General features: G+C 37.0%; 1 protein-coding gene across 3 annotated transcripts in view; it reads right to left on the minus strand.

Annotated features, from left to right (window-relative positions):
• LOC123554988 (ribonuclease H2 subunit B-like) overlaps nt 1–12879 on the minus strand; it is a 48240-nt gene that overhangs the window by 18879 nt on the left and 16482 nt on the right. For 2 of the 3 annotated variants that reach the window (XM_045345478.2, XM_053547490.1), the window contains exons 2-4: nt 4367–4438; nt 704–811; nt 188–261 (exon numbers count right to left, since the gene is read on the minus strand). In XM_045345478.2, the coding sequence (XP_045201413.1) occupies nt 188–261; nt 704–811; nt 4367–4438 (254 nt within the window). The remainder of the gene's footprint in view (nt 1–187; nt 262–703; nt 812–4366; nt 4439–12879) is intronic. The other variant, XM_045345480.2, reaches the window with a different exon arrangement.

Here is a 12879-nt window from a genome sequence, read left to right on the forward strand (position 1 = left end):
CCTGCAACATATATATTGTTCTACCTTGGACTGATCAAACATGGATGCCTCAGAGTTTCTCATTGTATCCCTATTCAGAGAGTAAATTTTCAGAACACCCCATTGAAAAATAAGTGGTGCTGTCCAAATTGAACGATGACCCAGTCCATTTTAGAAATTTAGCAGGCTAAAGGATAAATAATCTTACCTGAGCAGCCTTGATTAGGTATGGCAGAATAAGGAAAACTGGATCAACTTGTGTTGTAAGAAATATACTGCCATCTGTAACAGATTTACAACAGCACAGTAACAGGGAGTTTTTCTTCATTTAATCTAAAATACCTGTTTTTTTTTTTCTGAATTTTTTTCTGAAAATTACGAAAAATTATCTTCTCACAATTATCAATTTGGATAAAAGATTCAAGTCCCTGTAGAACAAAGGATTAAAAACACTGCAAGACTTCAACATGGGCTAAGAAATAACACACAAGTGTTTGATAAAATATTTTCAAATCCAGTTGCAGGAGAGGGCTAGTCCTGCTCAATGTGAATCTACCATCTTCAACTTTAACCTGCCATACACTTTTATGCACTAAAAATAACTTTACAGGTTCTGGAAAGACTACAAAACTTTTCCACTTCCACTTGCAAATTCCTCTTCTTCTTGACAGTGTGGCATGTGAAAAGCTGTTGTCAAACCCTGACTAATTTAGACACAACATACCATGTTGAATGGTCTCTCCAATAAACCACGATCTATATTCTTCTTTAAATTGTACAATCTCATAAATATCTTTGTCTTCATTCGTGAATAAAAACAGGCACTTCTGTCCTGAAAATAGAAACAGGCACTTCTGTCCTGAAAACAGAAACAGGCACTTCTGTCCTGAAAACAAAAACAGGCACTTCTGACCTGAAAACAGAAATACACACTATTGTCCTGAAAACAGAAACAGGCACTTCTGTCCTAAAAACAGAAACAGGCACCCCTGAAAACAGAAACAGGCAATTCTGCCCTGAAAACAGAAACAGGCAATTCTGTCCTGAAAACAGAAACGGACACTTCTGCCCTGAAAACAGAAACGGGCACTTCTGTTCTGTCCTGAAAACAGAAACGGACACTTCTGCCCTGTCCTGAAAACAGAAACGGACCCTTCTGCCCTGAAAACAGAAATGGGCACTTCTGTTCTGTCCTGAAAACAGAAACAGGCACTTCCCGACCTGAAAACTGGAAAACAGAAACAGGCACCTCTGTCCTGAAAACAGAAACAGGCACTTCTGCCCTGAAAACAGAAACAGGCACTTCTGCCCTGAAACCAGAAACGGCCACATCTGTCCTGAAAACAGAAACAGGCACTTCTGACCTGGTACAGAAACAGGCTCTTCTGTCCTGAAACCCGAAACGGCCACTTCTGTCCTGAATTAGGTGAAAATGTTCATTTCTTACTATTTCAGGGGCCATAACTTTAAAAATGGGGGGTGGAGCCAGCCAAAATATAAGGTGTGCAAGTTTATATTATGATAAAGACTTATGCAAGTTTTCAACCATTTATATTAAATACTTTTTGAGCTAGGTGCGTCACAAGGTGAAAATGTGCATTTTTTACTATTTCAGGGGCCATAACTCTGAAAATAGGGGGCAGGCCCAAATGAAAAATAGAAGGTGCGCAAGTTCATATCATGATTAAGACTCATGCAAAGTTTCATGAATCTATATCAAATACTTTTTGAGCTAGGCGTGTCACAGTGTGAAAATGTGCATTTTTTACTATTTCAGGGGCATAACTCTGAAAATAGGGAGTGGAGCCAGAAGAAAAATAGGAGGTGCGCAAGTTCATATCATGATAAAAACTCATGTCAGATTGAATCAATTTATATGAAATCCTTTTCGAGCTAGGGGCATCACAAGGAGAAAATGTGCATTTTTGACTATTTCAGGGGCCGTAACTATGAAATTTGGTGGCGGACACAAATGAACAAGAGATCACAAAGTGATCTTGGCGCCCACCAATGTGCCATTTTTGAGTGTTCCAAATTTTAAGACTTACTGACTAGCTCCAGGTCAAATTTCATTTCCGTACACAACACTGTGCATGTGGTCCAAATTCGAAAGCTTAGCTTGAGAAATGTGAAAGTAGGTCACTAGATCAATCTTAAGGTCAAAGTTTGTTTCGTTACACAAAACTATGCAAGTGGTCCAAATTTGAAGGCTGTAGCTTGAGAAATGTGTAAGTAGGTCACTAGATCAAAATCAAGGGTCAAATTTCACAGAACACAAATCTATGCATGTGGTCCAAATCTGAAGCCTGTACCTTCAAAAATGTGAAAGTAGGTCACTAGGTCAATGTCAAGGTCTAAGTTTGTTTCGGTACACAATCCTATGCATGTGGTCTAAATTTGAAGCCTGTAGCTACAGAAATGTGAAAGTAGGTCACTAGGTCAATCTTAAGGTCAAAGTTCATTTCGGTACACAAAACTATGCATGTGGTCTAAATTTGAAGGCTGTAGCTTGAGAAATGTGAAAGTAGGTCACTAGGTCAAAATCAAGGTCAAATTTTATTTCAGAATACAGAACTATGCATGTGGTCCAAATTTGAAGCTTGTACCTTCAAAAATGTGGAAGTAGGTCACTAGGTCAATGTAAAGGTCAAAGTTTGTTTCGGTACATAAAACCATGCATGTGGTCCAAATTTGAAGGCTGTAGCTTGAGAAATGAGAAACTAGGTCACTGGGTCAAAATCAAGGTCAAATTACATTTCGGAACACAAAACTTTGCATGTGGTCCAAATTTGAAGACTATACCTTCAAAAATGTGAAAGTAGGTCACTAGGTCAAAATCAATGTCAAATTTCATTTTGAAACACGGAACTATGCATATGGTCCAAATTTGATACCTGTACCTTCAAAAATGTGAAAGTAGGTCACTAGGTCAAAATCAAGGTCAAAGTTTTTTCAAGTGCACAAAACTATGCATGTGGTCCAAATTTGAAGGTTGTAGCTACAGAAATGTGGAAGTAGGTCACTAGGTCAAAATCAAGGTCAACTCATGTCAAGGTTCATCTTGCCACTCAAAAATATACATGTGGCCCAAATTTGAATGTTGTAGTTATTGACAAAAAGATTTTAAAAGCTTTTCCCTAGTGCGGGTAGAGAACCACTAGATGATGCTACATTACAAATATCAAAGCCCTAGGCTTTGTGGTTTGGACAAGAAGATTTTCAAAGTTTTTCCCTATATAAGTCTATGTAAACCATATGACCCCCAGGGTGGAGCCATATTTGACCCTAGGGGTATAATTTTAACAATCTTAGTTGAAGACCACTAGATGATGTCACATACAAAATATCAAAGCCCTAGGCCCTGTGGTTTTGGACAAGAGGTTTTTCAAAGTTTTTCCCTATATATAAGTCTATATAAACCATGTGACCCCCAGGGCGGGGCCATATTTGACCCCAGAGAAATAATTTGAATCATCTTGGTAGAGGACCACTAGATAATGCTTCATACCAAATATCAAAGCCCTAGGCTCTGTGGTTTTGGACAAGAAGGTTTTCAAAGTTTTTCCCAATATAAATCTATGTAAATTATAGAAATAAACAAAGGGCCATAACTCACTCATAAATTGTTGAACCAGTCTGATTTTCAAAAGGGACACAACTAGGGTACCAATACATCATTCTGACAAAGTTTGGTCAAAATCCCCCCAGTAGTTTCTGAGGAGATGCGATAACGAGAAATTGTTAACGGATGGACGGACGGACGGAATGACGGACGGACGAACCACGGACGCAGAGTGATTTTAATAGGCTAAAAATAAGAGGTGTGCAAGATCACATCATGATTAAGACTCATGCAAGGTTTCATGAATCTATATCAAATACTTTTTGAGCTAGGCATGTCACAAGGTGAAAATGTGCATTTTTGACTATTTCAGGGACAATAACTCCGGAAATAGGGGGCGGAGCCAGATGAAAAATAGGTGGTGTGCAAGTTCACATGATAAAGACTCATGCAAGGTTTCATCAATTTATATCAAACACTTCTTGAGCTAGGCGCATCACGAACTTCGGACAGACGCAACGACAAGACCAAATCTATATTACCCCACCACTCATGGGGGGCATAAGAAGTGGTACACATACTAATCTAATTTAGTTATACTTCAAAAAGAGGACCTAGATGCTTTGTACATATAAATCCTGCACGATAACTCAAACGATAACATGTTTGATAATTATGATTTTTCTTCATTAGGACGTTTCAATACAGAAAATATTTTTGCAAAACATAATTACAGTATGCACTTAACTGCTATCACTGACAACCTTTTTGAGTTCAACAATGCATGAGAGCCAAAACAATCAAACAATAATATAAACATAGTACCGGTTCTCGGATGTCTCAATCCACATACAACAGTCTCGTTATTTTTGTTTGGATCCGGCTTTATAACTTCATCTGTAAAAACAATAATATTAAATATACATCCTTGAACGCATGCACATTTCTTTTTAAGAGAGTAAATAAGCTAAAACTTTAAAGGTGTCTAGTATTGTCTACACACAGACAAAAGTGTTTCATGAAATATTAATCAGTCCTATTACCCTTTCTCTATGTATTTTGACACTGCTATTTTCCTCGAGTCTCATTTTCTTAGGCTGGAATAATTATTGTTTTTTCGCCCTTGTAAATGATGACCAGTATAATTACTTGTACCCAGCAAGCTGCAGCAAAATTATCCTAGAGTGTAATTCCTATGTTGGCTAAAATATGATCATTGGGTAAATAGTATTTTCTGTCAATAAAACAACCACAACTTCAAACAATTTCAACATCAGAGACCCTACTGCCCATGCACATGAAAGGAAAGAAGTAACACTGTGTGGGGTAGATGAAATAAACACTTTAACAGTTCAGTCCGGTACAAAAAATTTAAAGGCACATACATAATGTTACTATGTTACAAACAAGAGCTGTCCGTAAGACAGCCAAGCTCGACTATTCGAAATATTGTCACAGAAGCAGGAAATTATTACCCAAAATGTTAAATATCAAAAGAGTTTTAAGTTCGAAAGGGGACATAATTTGACTAAAATACATATCAGAGTTATGGGACTTGATGTTATCAACTAGTTTTATAACCCGAAGAAACATGTTAAGTTTCAATTCAATATCTGCATTAGTTTTGGGGATAGTAACTTGCATGTTAAACTTTAACCAGAATTTTCTAAGTCCAAAAGGGGGCATAATTTGCTCAAAATACATGTTAAGAGTTATGGAACTTGACCCAGTGAGGTTGGTAATTGACCTTGAAAAAGAATAAATAAGTTTCAAAGCTATATGCCTTTTGGTAATAGCTGTATGTACTTGCACGCAAAACTTTAACCAGGATTTTCTAAGTCCAAAAGGGGGGATAATTTGCCCAAAATACATGTCAGAGTTATGGGACTTGGTGCTATCAACTAGTTTTATAACCCCGAAGACATATGTGAAGTTTCAATTTAATATCTGTAGTAGTTTTGGAGATAGTTACTTGCATGTAAAACTTTAACCAGAATTTTCTAAGTCCAAAAGGGGGTATAATTTGCCCAAAATACGTGTCAGAGTTATGGGACTTGACCCAGTGAGGTAGGTAATTGACCTAGAAAAAGAAAAAATAAGTTTCAAATCTATATGCCTTTTAGTAATAGCTGTATGTACTTGCACGCAAAACTTTAACCAGAATTTTCTAAGTCCAAAAGGGGGCATAATTTGGCCAAAATACATGTCAGAGTTATGGGGCTTGACCCAGTGAGGAAGGTAATTGATCTAGAAAAAGAAAAAATAAGTTTCAAATCTATATGCCTTTTAGTAATAGCTGTATGTACTTCCACGCAAAACTTTAACCAGAATTTTCTAAGTCCAAAAGGGGGCATAATTTGGCCAAAATGAAGGTCAGAGTTATGGGACTTGGTGCTATCAACTAGTTTTATAACCCCAAAGACACATGTGAAGTTTCAATTCAATATCTGCATTAGTTTTGGAGATAGTAACTTGCATGTAAAACTTTAACCAGAATTTTCTAAGTCCAAAAGGGGGCATAATTTGCTCAAAATACATGTCAGAGTTATGGGACTTGACCCAGTGAGGTAGGTAATTGATCTAGAAAAAGAAAAAATAAGTTTCAAATCTATATGCCTTTTAGTAATAGCTGTATGTACTTGCACGCAAAACTTTAACCAGAATTTTCTAAGTCCAAAAGGGGGCATAATTTGGCCAAAATGAAGGTCAGTGTTATGGGACTTGGTGCTATCAACTAGTTTTATAACCCCGAAGACACATGTGAAGTTTCAATTCAATATCTGCATTAGTTTTGGAGATAGTAACTTGCATGTAAAACTTCAACCAAAATTTTCTAAGTCCAAAAGGGGGCATAATTTGCTCAAAATACATGTCAGAGTTATGGGACTTGACCCAGAGAGGTAGGTAATTGACCTAGAAAAAGAATAAATAAGTTTCAAAGCTATATGCCTTTAAATGATAGCTGTATGTACTTGCATGCAAAAACTTAACCAAGGTGTGACGCCGACGCCGACGCCGACGCCGACGCCGACGCCAGGGTGAGTAGAATAGCTAGACTATTCTTCGAATAGTCGAGCTAAAAACAAAGCACAGTAACTGTGCTTTGTTTTTTGTAACATAGTATTTTATGATGCCAAATTTCGATGAATATTTCAAAGTGATCAATAATTGAGGCAAGTCTCCAAAATTTCAGCTTGAAGGAAATGGGTAGTGTGGCAACTTGACAACATTCTGTCGTGGTTACTACTGCACAGCAATAAGACTTCAAAATTGTATTATATAAGCACTGACCTTCAGACTTTGGCTAAATTGATCTTTTTTTAAAATTGAATTTTGGTCATACTTAAAGTTATGATACTATTAGTATTAACATTTTGTCACCTCAACGCAACAAAGTCGTATCTCTATATAAATTTATAATAACATACGACTTTGTTGCGTTGAGGTGACGAAAATTTTGTTTCTAAAATATCTGAAAATGTCAAATCAAGGAAACACTAGTGGGAAATCTTACTCGGGCAACCCCCACAATAAAAATTTTCCTGTGTGCTTGACCAGTACAACACGGAAGAATAAGTACAAGAATATGTAACAAATGCAGTAGCTTATACAATGACTTATTCAACAATCATGTACGCGATAATCCACAATGTTTGTACGGCAGTTTGTGTGAACAGGGTTTTTTTTTATTCTATAGCATCAGCCGAATATCGGCCTCGTCCCCCATCCGAGGATTTCCCCCACAGCCAAGGATTTCCCCTACGTCCGAAATTCCCCCCTCTGAAATCGTAAACAAAGCAAGGGAGATTACTCCGTTAGTTCATACTGACACTTTACGATACTGTTTTACAACATCATTGGTTCCGATACCAAGCGTAAAAAAACTAAAATATCAGAGTCATTTTCGGAGGTAAACGGGGATTGTTAAAAAAAAAACTTTTTTCATCGGCAAAAGACGTAAGTATATGTCTCATATTACGACACACTTTGTAAGTTTGCGGCATTTGTGACCGTCAACAAACAACAACGAAAATGGACTGGTCTTATTCTATGTGCTTATCTGCTAAGTGACAGTGTGTATAGTTGCTAAAAGTTGCAGGAATATGTAATAAAAACATAGTTTAAAGTGTTTATTATGCATAATTGTAAATTCCCCTCCCCCCACGAGTGAAAAAAATCCCCCAAAGTTGCTTGTCGCGCGCTATTTTCTTCCCCCAATGACAGGCTGAGGCCCCTTCCCCCAGTCGTAAAAAAAAGTCCTGGTGAAGATGCTGAACATTTCTTTTTTCACTGTCCGCTACACATAAACCAAAGACTCCAACTGTTTACCAATACCAGAGAATATCACCCTCTTAACAGTAAACAAGAGGACCAAGATGGTCCTGAATCGCTCACCTGTTCCAACATGACCCAGTTTTGAGTATGACGTCGTTTTTTTCTATTATTTGACATACTGATCTAGTTTTTGAGCTCATGTGACCCAGTTTTGAACTTGACCTAAATAATTCTGACCAATTTTCATGAAGATCCATTGAAAAATATGACCTCTAGAGAGGTCACAAGGTTTTTCTATTATTTGACCTATTGACCTAGTTTTCGAAGATACGTGACCCTGTTTTGAACTTTACCTAGATATCATCAAGGTGAACATTCTCACTAATTTTCATAAAGATCTCATGAAAAATATGGCCTCTAGAGAGGTCACAAGGTTTTTCTGTTTTTATTCCTACTGTCCTAGTTTTTGACCGCACGTGACCCAGTTTCGAAACTGACCTAGATATCATCAAGATGAACATTCAGACCAATTTTCATGAAGATCCATTGAACAATATGGCCTCTAGAGAGGTCAAAAGATTTTTCTAATTTTAGACCTACTGACCTCGCTTTTGACCGCAGTTGACCCAGTTTCGAACCTGACCTAGAAATCATCGAGATGAACATTCATACAAACTTTCTTACAGATCCCATGAAAGGTATGGCCTCCAGAGAGGTCACAAGGTTTTTTTATTATTTGACCTACTGACCTAGTTTTAGATGGCACGTGACCCAGTTTCAAAATTTAACTAGATATCATCAAGGTGAACATTCTGACCAATTTCATGAAGATCCATTCAAGGGCATGGCCTCTAGAGAGGTCACCAGGTTTTTCTATTTTAAGACCTACTGACCTAGTTTTTGATCGCAGTTGACCCAGTTTCAAACTTGACCTATATATCATCAAGATAAACATTCAGACCAACTTTCATACAGATCAAATGAAAAATATGGCCTTTAGAGAGGTCACAAGGTTTTTTCATTATTTGACCTACTGACCTACTTTTAGAAGGCACGTGACCCAGTTTCGAACTTGATCTAGATATCATCAAGATGAACATTCTGACCAACTTTTATGAAGATCCATTCATAAGTATGGCCTCTAGAAAGTTCACAAGGTTTTTCTATTTTTAGACCTTCTGACCTAGTTTTTGACCGCATGTGACCCAGTTTCGAACTTGACCTAGATATCATCAAGATGAACATTCAGACCAACTTTCATACAGATCCCATGAAAAATATGGCCTTTAGAGAGGTCACAAGGTTTTTCTATTATTTGACCTATTGACCTAGTTTTTGAAAGCATGTGACCCAGTTTTGAACTTGACCTAGATATCATCAAGGTGAACGTTCTGACCAATTTTCATGAAGATCTTGTGAAATATATGGCCTCTAGAGAGGTCACAAGGTTTTTCTATTTTTAGACCTACTGACCTAGTTTTTGACCGCACGTGACCCAGTTTCAAACTTGACCTATATATCATCAAGATAAACATTCAGACCAACTTTCATACAGATCAAATGAAAAATATGGCCTCTAGAGAGGTCACAAGGTTTTTTTCATTATTTGACCTACTGACCTACTTTTAGAAGGCACGTGACCCAGTTTCGAACTTGATCTAGATATCATCAAGATGAACATTCTGACCAACTTTTATGAAGATCCATTCATAAGTATGGCCTCTAGAGAGGTCACAAGGTTTTTCTATTTTTAGACCTACTGACCTAGTTTTTGACCGCATGTGACCCAGTTTCGAACTTGGCCTAGATATTATCAAGATGAACATTCAGACCAACTTTCATACAGATCCCATGAAAAATATGGCCTTTAAAGAGGTCACAAGGTTTTTCTATTATTTGACCTACTGACCTAGTTTTTGAAAGCACGTGACCCAGTTTCGAACTTGATCTAGATATCATCAAGATGAACATTCTGACCAACTTTTATGAAGATCCATTCATAAGTATGGCCTCTAGAGAGGTCACAAGGTTTTTCTATTTTTAGACCTACTGACCTAGTTTTTGACTGCATGTGACCCAGTTTCGAACTTGACCTAGATATCATCAAGGTGAACATTCTGACCAATTTTCATAAAGATCCCATGCAAAATGTGACCTCTAGAGTGGTCACAAGCAAAAGTTTACGGACGGACTGACGGACGCACGGACGACGTACGCTGCGCGATCACAAAAGCTCACCTTGTCACTTTGTGACAGGTGAGCTAAAAATTGCTTTTCGGTACTGATTATTTAACCGATGAAGAAAATTCTACTCTTTACAAAGAAGTCCAGCAATTTATTAACTTTACCAAACGCTTTTAAACATCAAATATCTAAGGTTGTCTATTGTACCTTACCATAATTGTAAAAACTTAGTCGCTGATCTCAAACAAAACAGTAAACTCCGGGGGCATACGAGGCACGAGAATCGGGGGTGGTCAAATTTCAAATTTTCATAATTTAGTTTATTTTCCCTTTCTTTCTTGAGCTTTTTGTCTTTCTTTATTGAATTACACTTTTATGTTGTTTTTTTTTTTGTATTTATCATTATCTGTATAACAATATGACTGTGTTTATACTAGATTCTAGATCCATCTGTAACCTTAATTTACACTTGGGGAAGGCTGTCGCTAATGTTGGGAAAACTTGTGGCCCAACCCTTTCGCTTCTGATTTCAATGTATATATTTACTTAACATGCTTTTCTAATTCTCATTAATTTATGTTAAAATAACACATGTGTTTAATTGTATTATAAACATGTATTGATTCGTTTACAATAAAATATGTTTAAACTTTTGACAAAAATGCGACAAAGTGCTGTTTGTGATATTATTAACCCTTTGCCTGCTGGCGGCAGTAATTCTGCCTTTGCGACCAGTGCAGACCAAGATCAGCCTGCACATCCGTGCAGTCTGATCATGGTCTGCACTGTTCGCTATTCAGTCAGTAAATTTTCAGTAAACACCCCTTCGAATAATAAATGGTATTGCCCAAATTGAATGATGGATCAGTCCATTATAGAAATTTAGCATGCTAAGGGTTAATTTATTTATTCATTTTGTATGTTATAATATACTGCTCTTCTCCATAGCAGATTAAAAAATCCAGTAGCCAGAACTTTCAGCTGTGTTTACTTGTTAATTTTGTGTTTCTGTATGGAAGTTTAATGCAGTAGCATTATTTCCCACAATTCCACCAGTATACTGGATTTACCAATTACCGTGAGTCTTATATGTGTGTCTGTGGTTAGAGTGTCCGCCTACAGATCTAGAGGTTTGGGTTTCGAGCCCCTGAAGGGTCCTTGGTATTTTCTCTCCCAGGGTTATTTCAGCAATATTCTTTTTTAATTTAAATCTGATTTCTTTGAGCTTGCTTTGCGACTTTGCTTTTTTCGTATTAAACTTTTAGGCTGATCACTACCAAATAGAATGTAAGCCTCCGCTCGACTAGTCACAAGTAGTCCAAATATAAATAGTACTAATCTTCTTTCCTTTCCTAGTGCATTTTCTCGACAGCAACGTGCTTACATTTTTACCCTACCGTGTTTCAGTATGTATCACTTTGCATCCTATTGAAATCGGCATGTTCCTATCGCATGCTAGGTAAAAATGGTGGCGTAAGAATTTAATGTCTCGAAAAGAGAAACTGAAAGAAGCGAAAAGTAGTAAATTCAGCGGGTTGTATTTAACGAACTGTAGTTTTCTTATATAAAAGTTAACACCCCCTTTTCTTTTTGTTTTTGTAAAGTAGCGATCTAGTTCTTATGGGAATACAAGTCTCTGAAAATCTGATATGCTAGAAAATGTCGAACAAGAGCTGTCTGTGGACAGCGCGCTCGACTATTCTCAGTGCTTGATAGTATAATATTTGTGTAAGCAATGAGTAAAACTTTAACATTACAAATACAATAAGCATATTCTAAGTCAAAAAAGGGGCCAAAATTCAGTCAAAATGCTTGATAGAGTTGCCTCCTCCTTTTTACAGACTGGGGTCATGATGGTAAGCAAGTATGCAAAATATGAAAGCAATACCTCAATGGACTTTGAAAATATTTGGGGTGGTACGCAAACTTTAACATTTATTCCAAGATGAAAAGGGGCCATAATTCAGTCAAAATGCTTGATTTGATAGAGTTGCCTCCTTCTATTTACAGACTGGGGTCATGACGGTAAACAAGTATGCAAAATATGAAAGCAATATCTCAATGGACTTTGAAAATATTTTGGGTGGTACGCAAACTTTAACATTTATTCTAAGTCGAAAAGGGGCCATAATTCAGTCAAAATGCTTGATAGAGTTGCCTCGTCCTTTTAACAGACTGGGGTCATGATGGTTAACAAGTATGCAAAATATGAAAGCAATATCTCAATGGACTTTGAAATATTTGGGGTGGTACGCAAACTTTAACATTTATTCTAAGTCGAAAAGGGGCCATAATTCAGTCAAAATTCTTGATAGAGTTGCCACGTCCTTTTAACAGACTGGGGTCATGATGGTTAACAAGTATGCAAAATATGAAAGCAATATCTCAATGGACTTTAAAAATATTTGGGGTGGTACGCGAACTTTAACATTTATTCTAAGTCGAAAAGGGGCCATAATTCAGTCAAAATGCTTGATAGAGTTGCCTCCTCCTTTTTACAGACTGGGGTCATGATGGTAAACAAGTATGCAAAATATGAAAACAATATCTCAGTGGACTTTGAAAATATTTGGGGTGGTACGCAAACTTTAACATTTGTGCGACGCCCACGCTAACGCCGGGGTGAGTAGGATAGCTCCCCTATTCTTCAAATAGTTGAGCTAAAAACCGTTATGAAGTAAGTGAATTTTATATGAAATAAAGAACAGCTGGATTTAGTGGTGTTCAGCCTATAAGAGGCAATACATGGTATTTTGTCAAACTCTCGAAAATCAATGAAAATGCCATTAATCTATTTTTTATGATGTAAAACGGTGACAAATGGCTGAAAGCTCTTAAATTTCTTGTGATTTTGGAATTTAGATCGAATTTTCGACCAG

The sequence above is a fragment of the Mercenaria mercenaria genome, chromosome 7, assembly GCF_021730395.1.
Source record: "Mercenaria mercenaria strain notata chromosome 7, MADL_Memer_1, whole genome shotgun sequence".
NCBI classification, from domain to species: domain Eukaryota; kingdom Metazoa; phylum Mollusca; class Bivalvia; order Venerida; family Veneridae; genus Mercenaria; species Mercenaria mercenaria.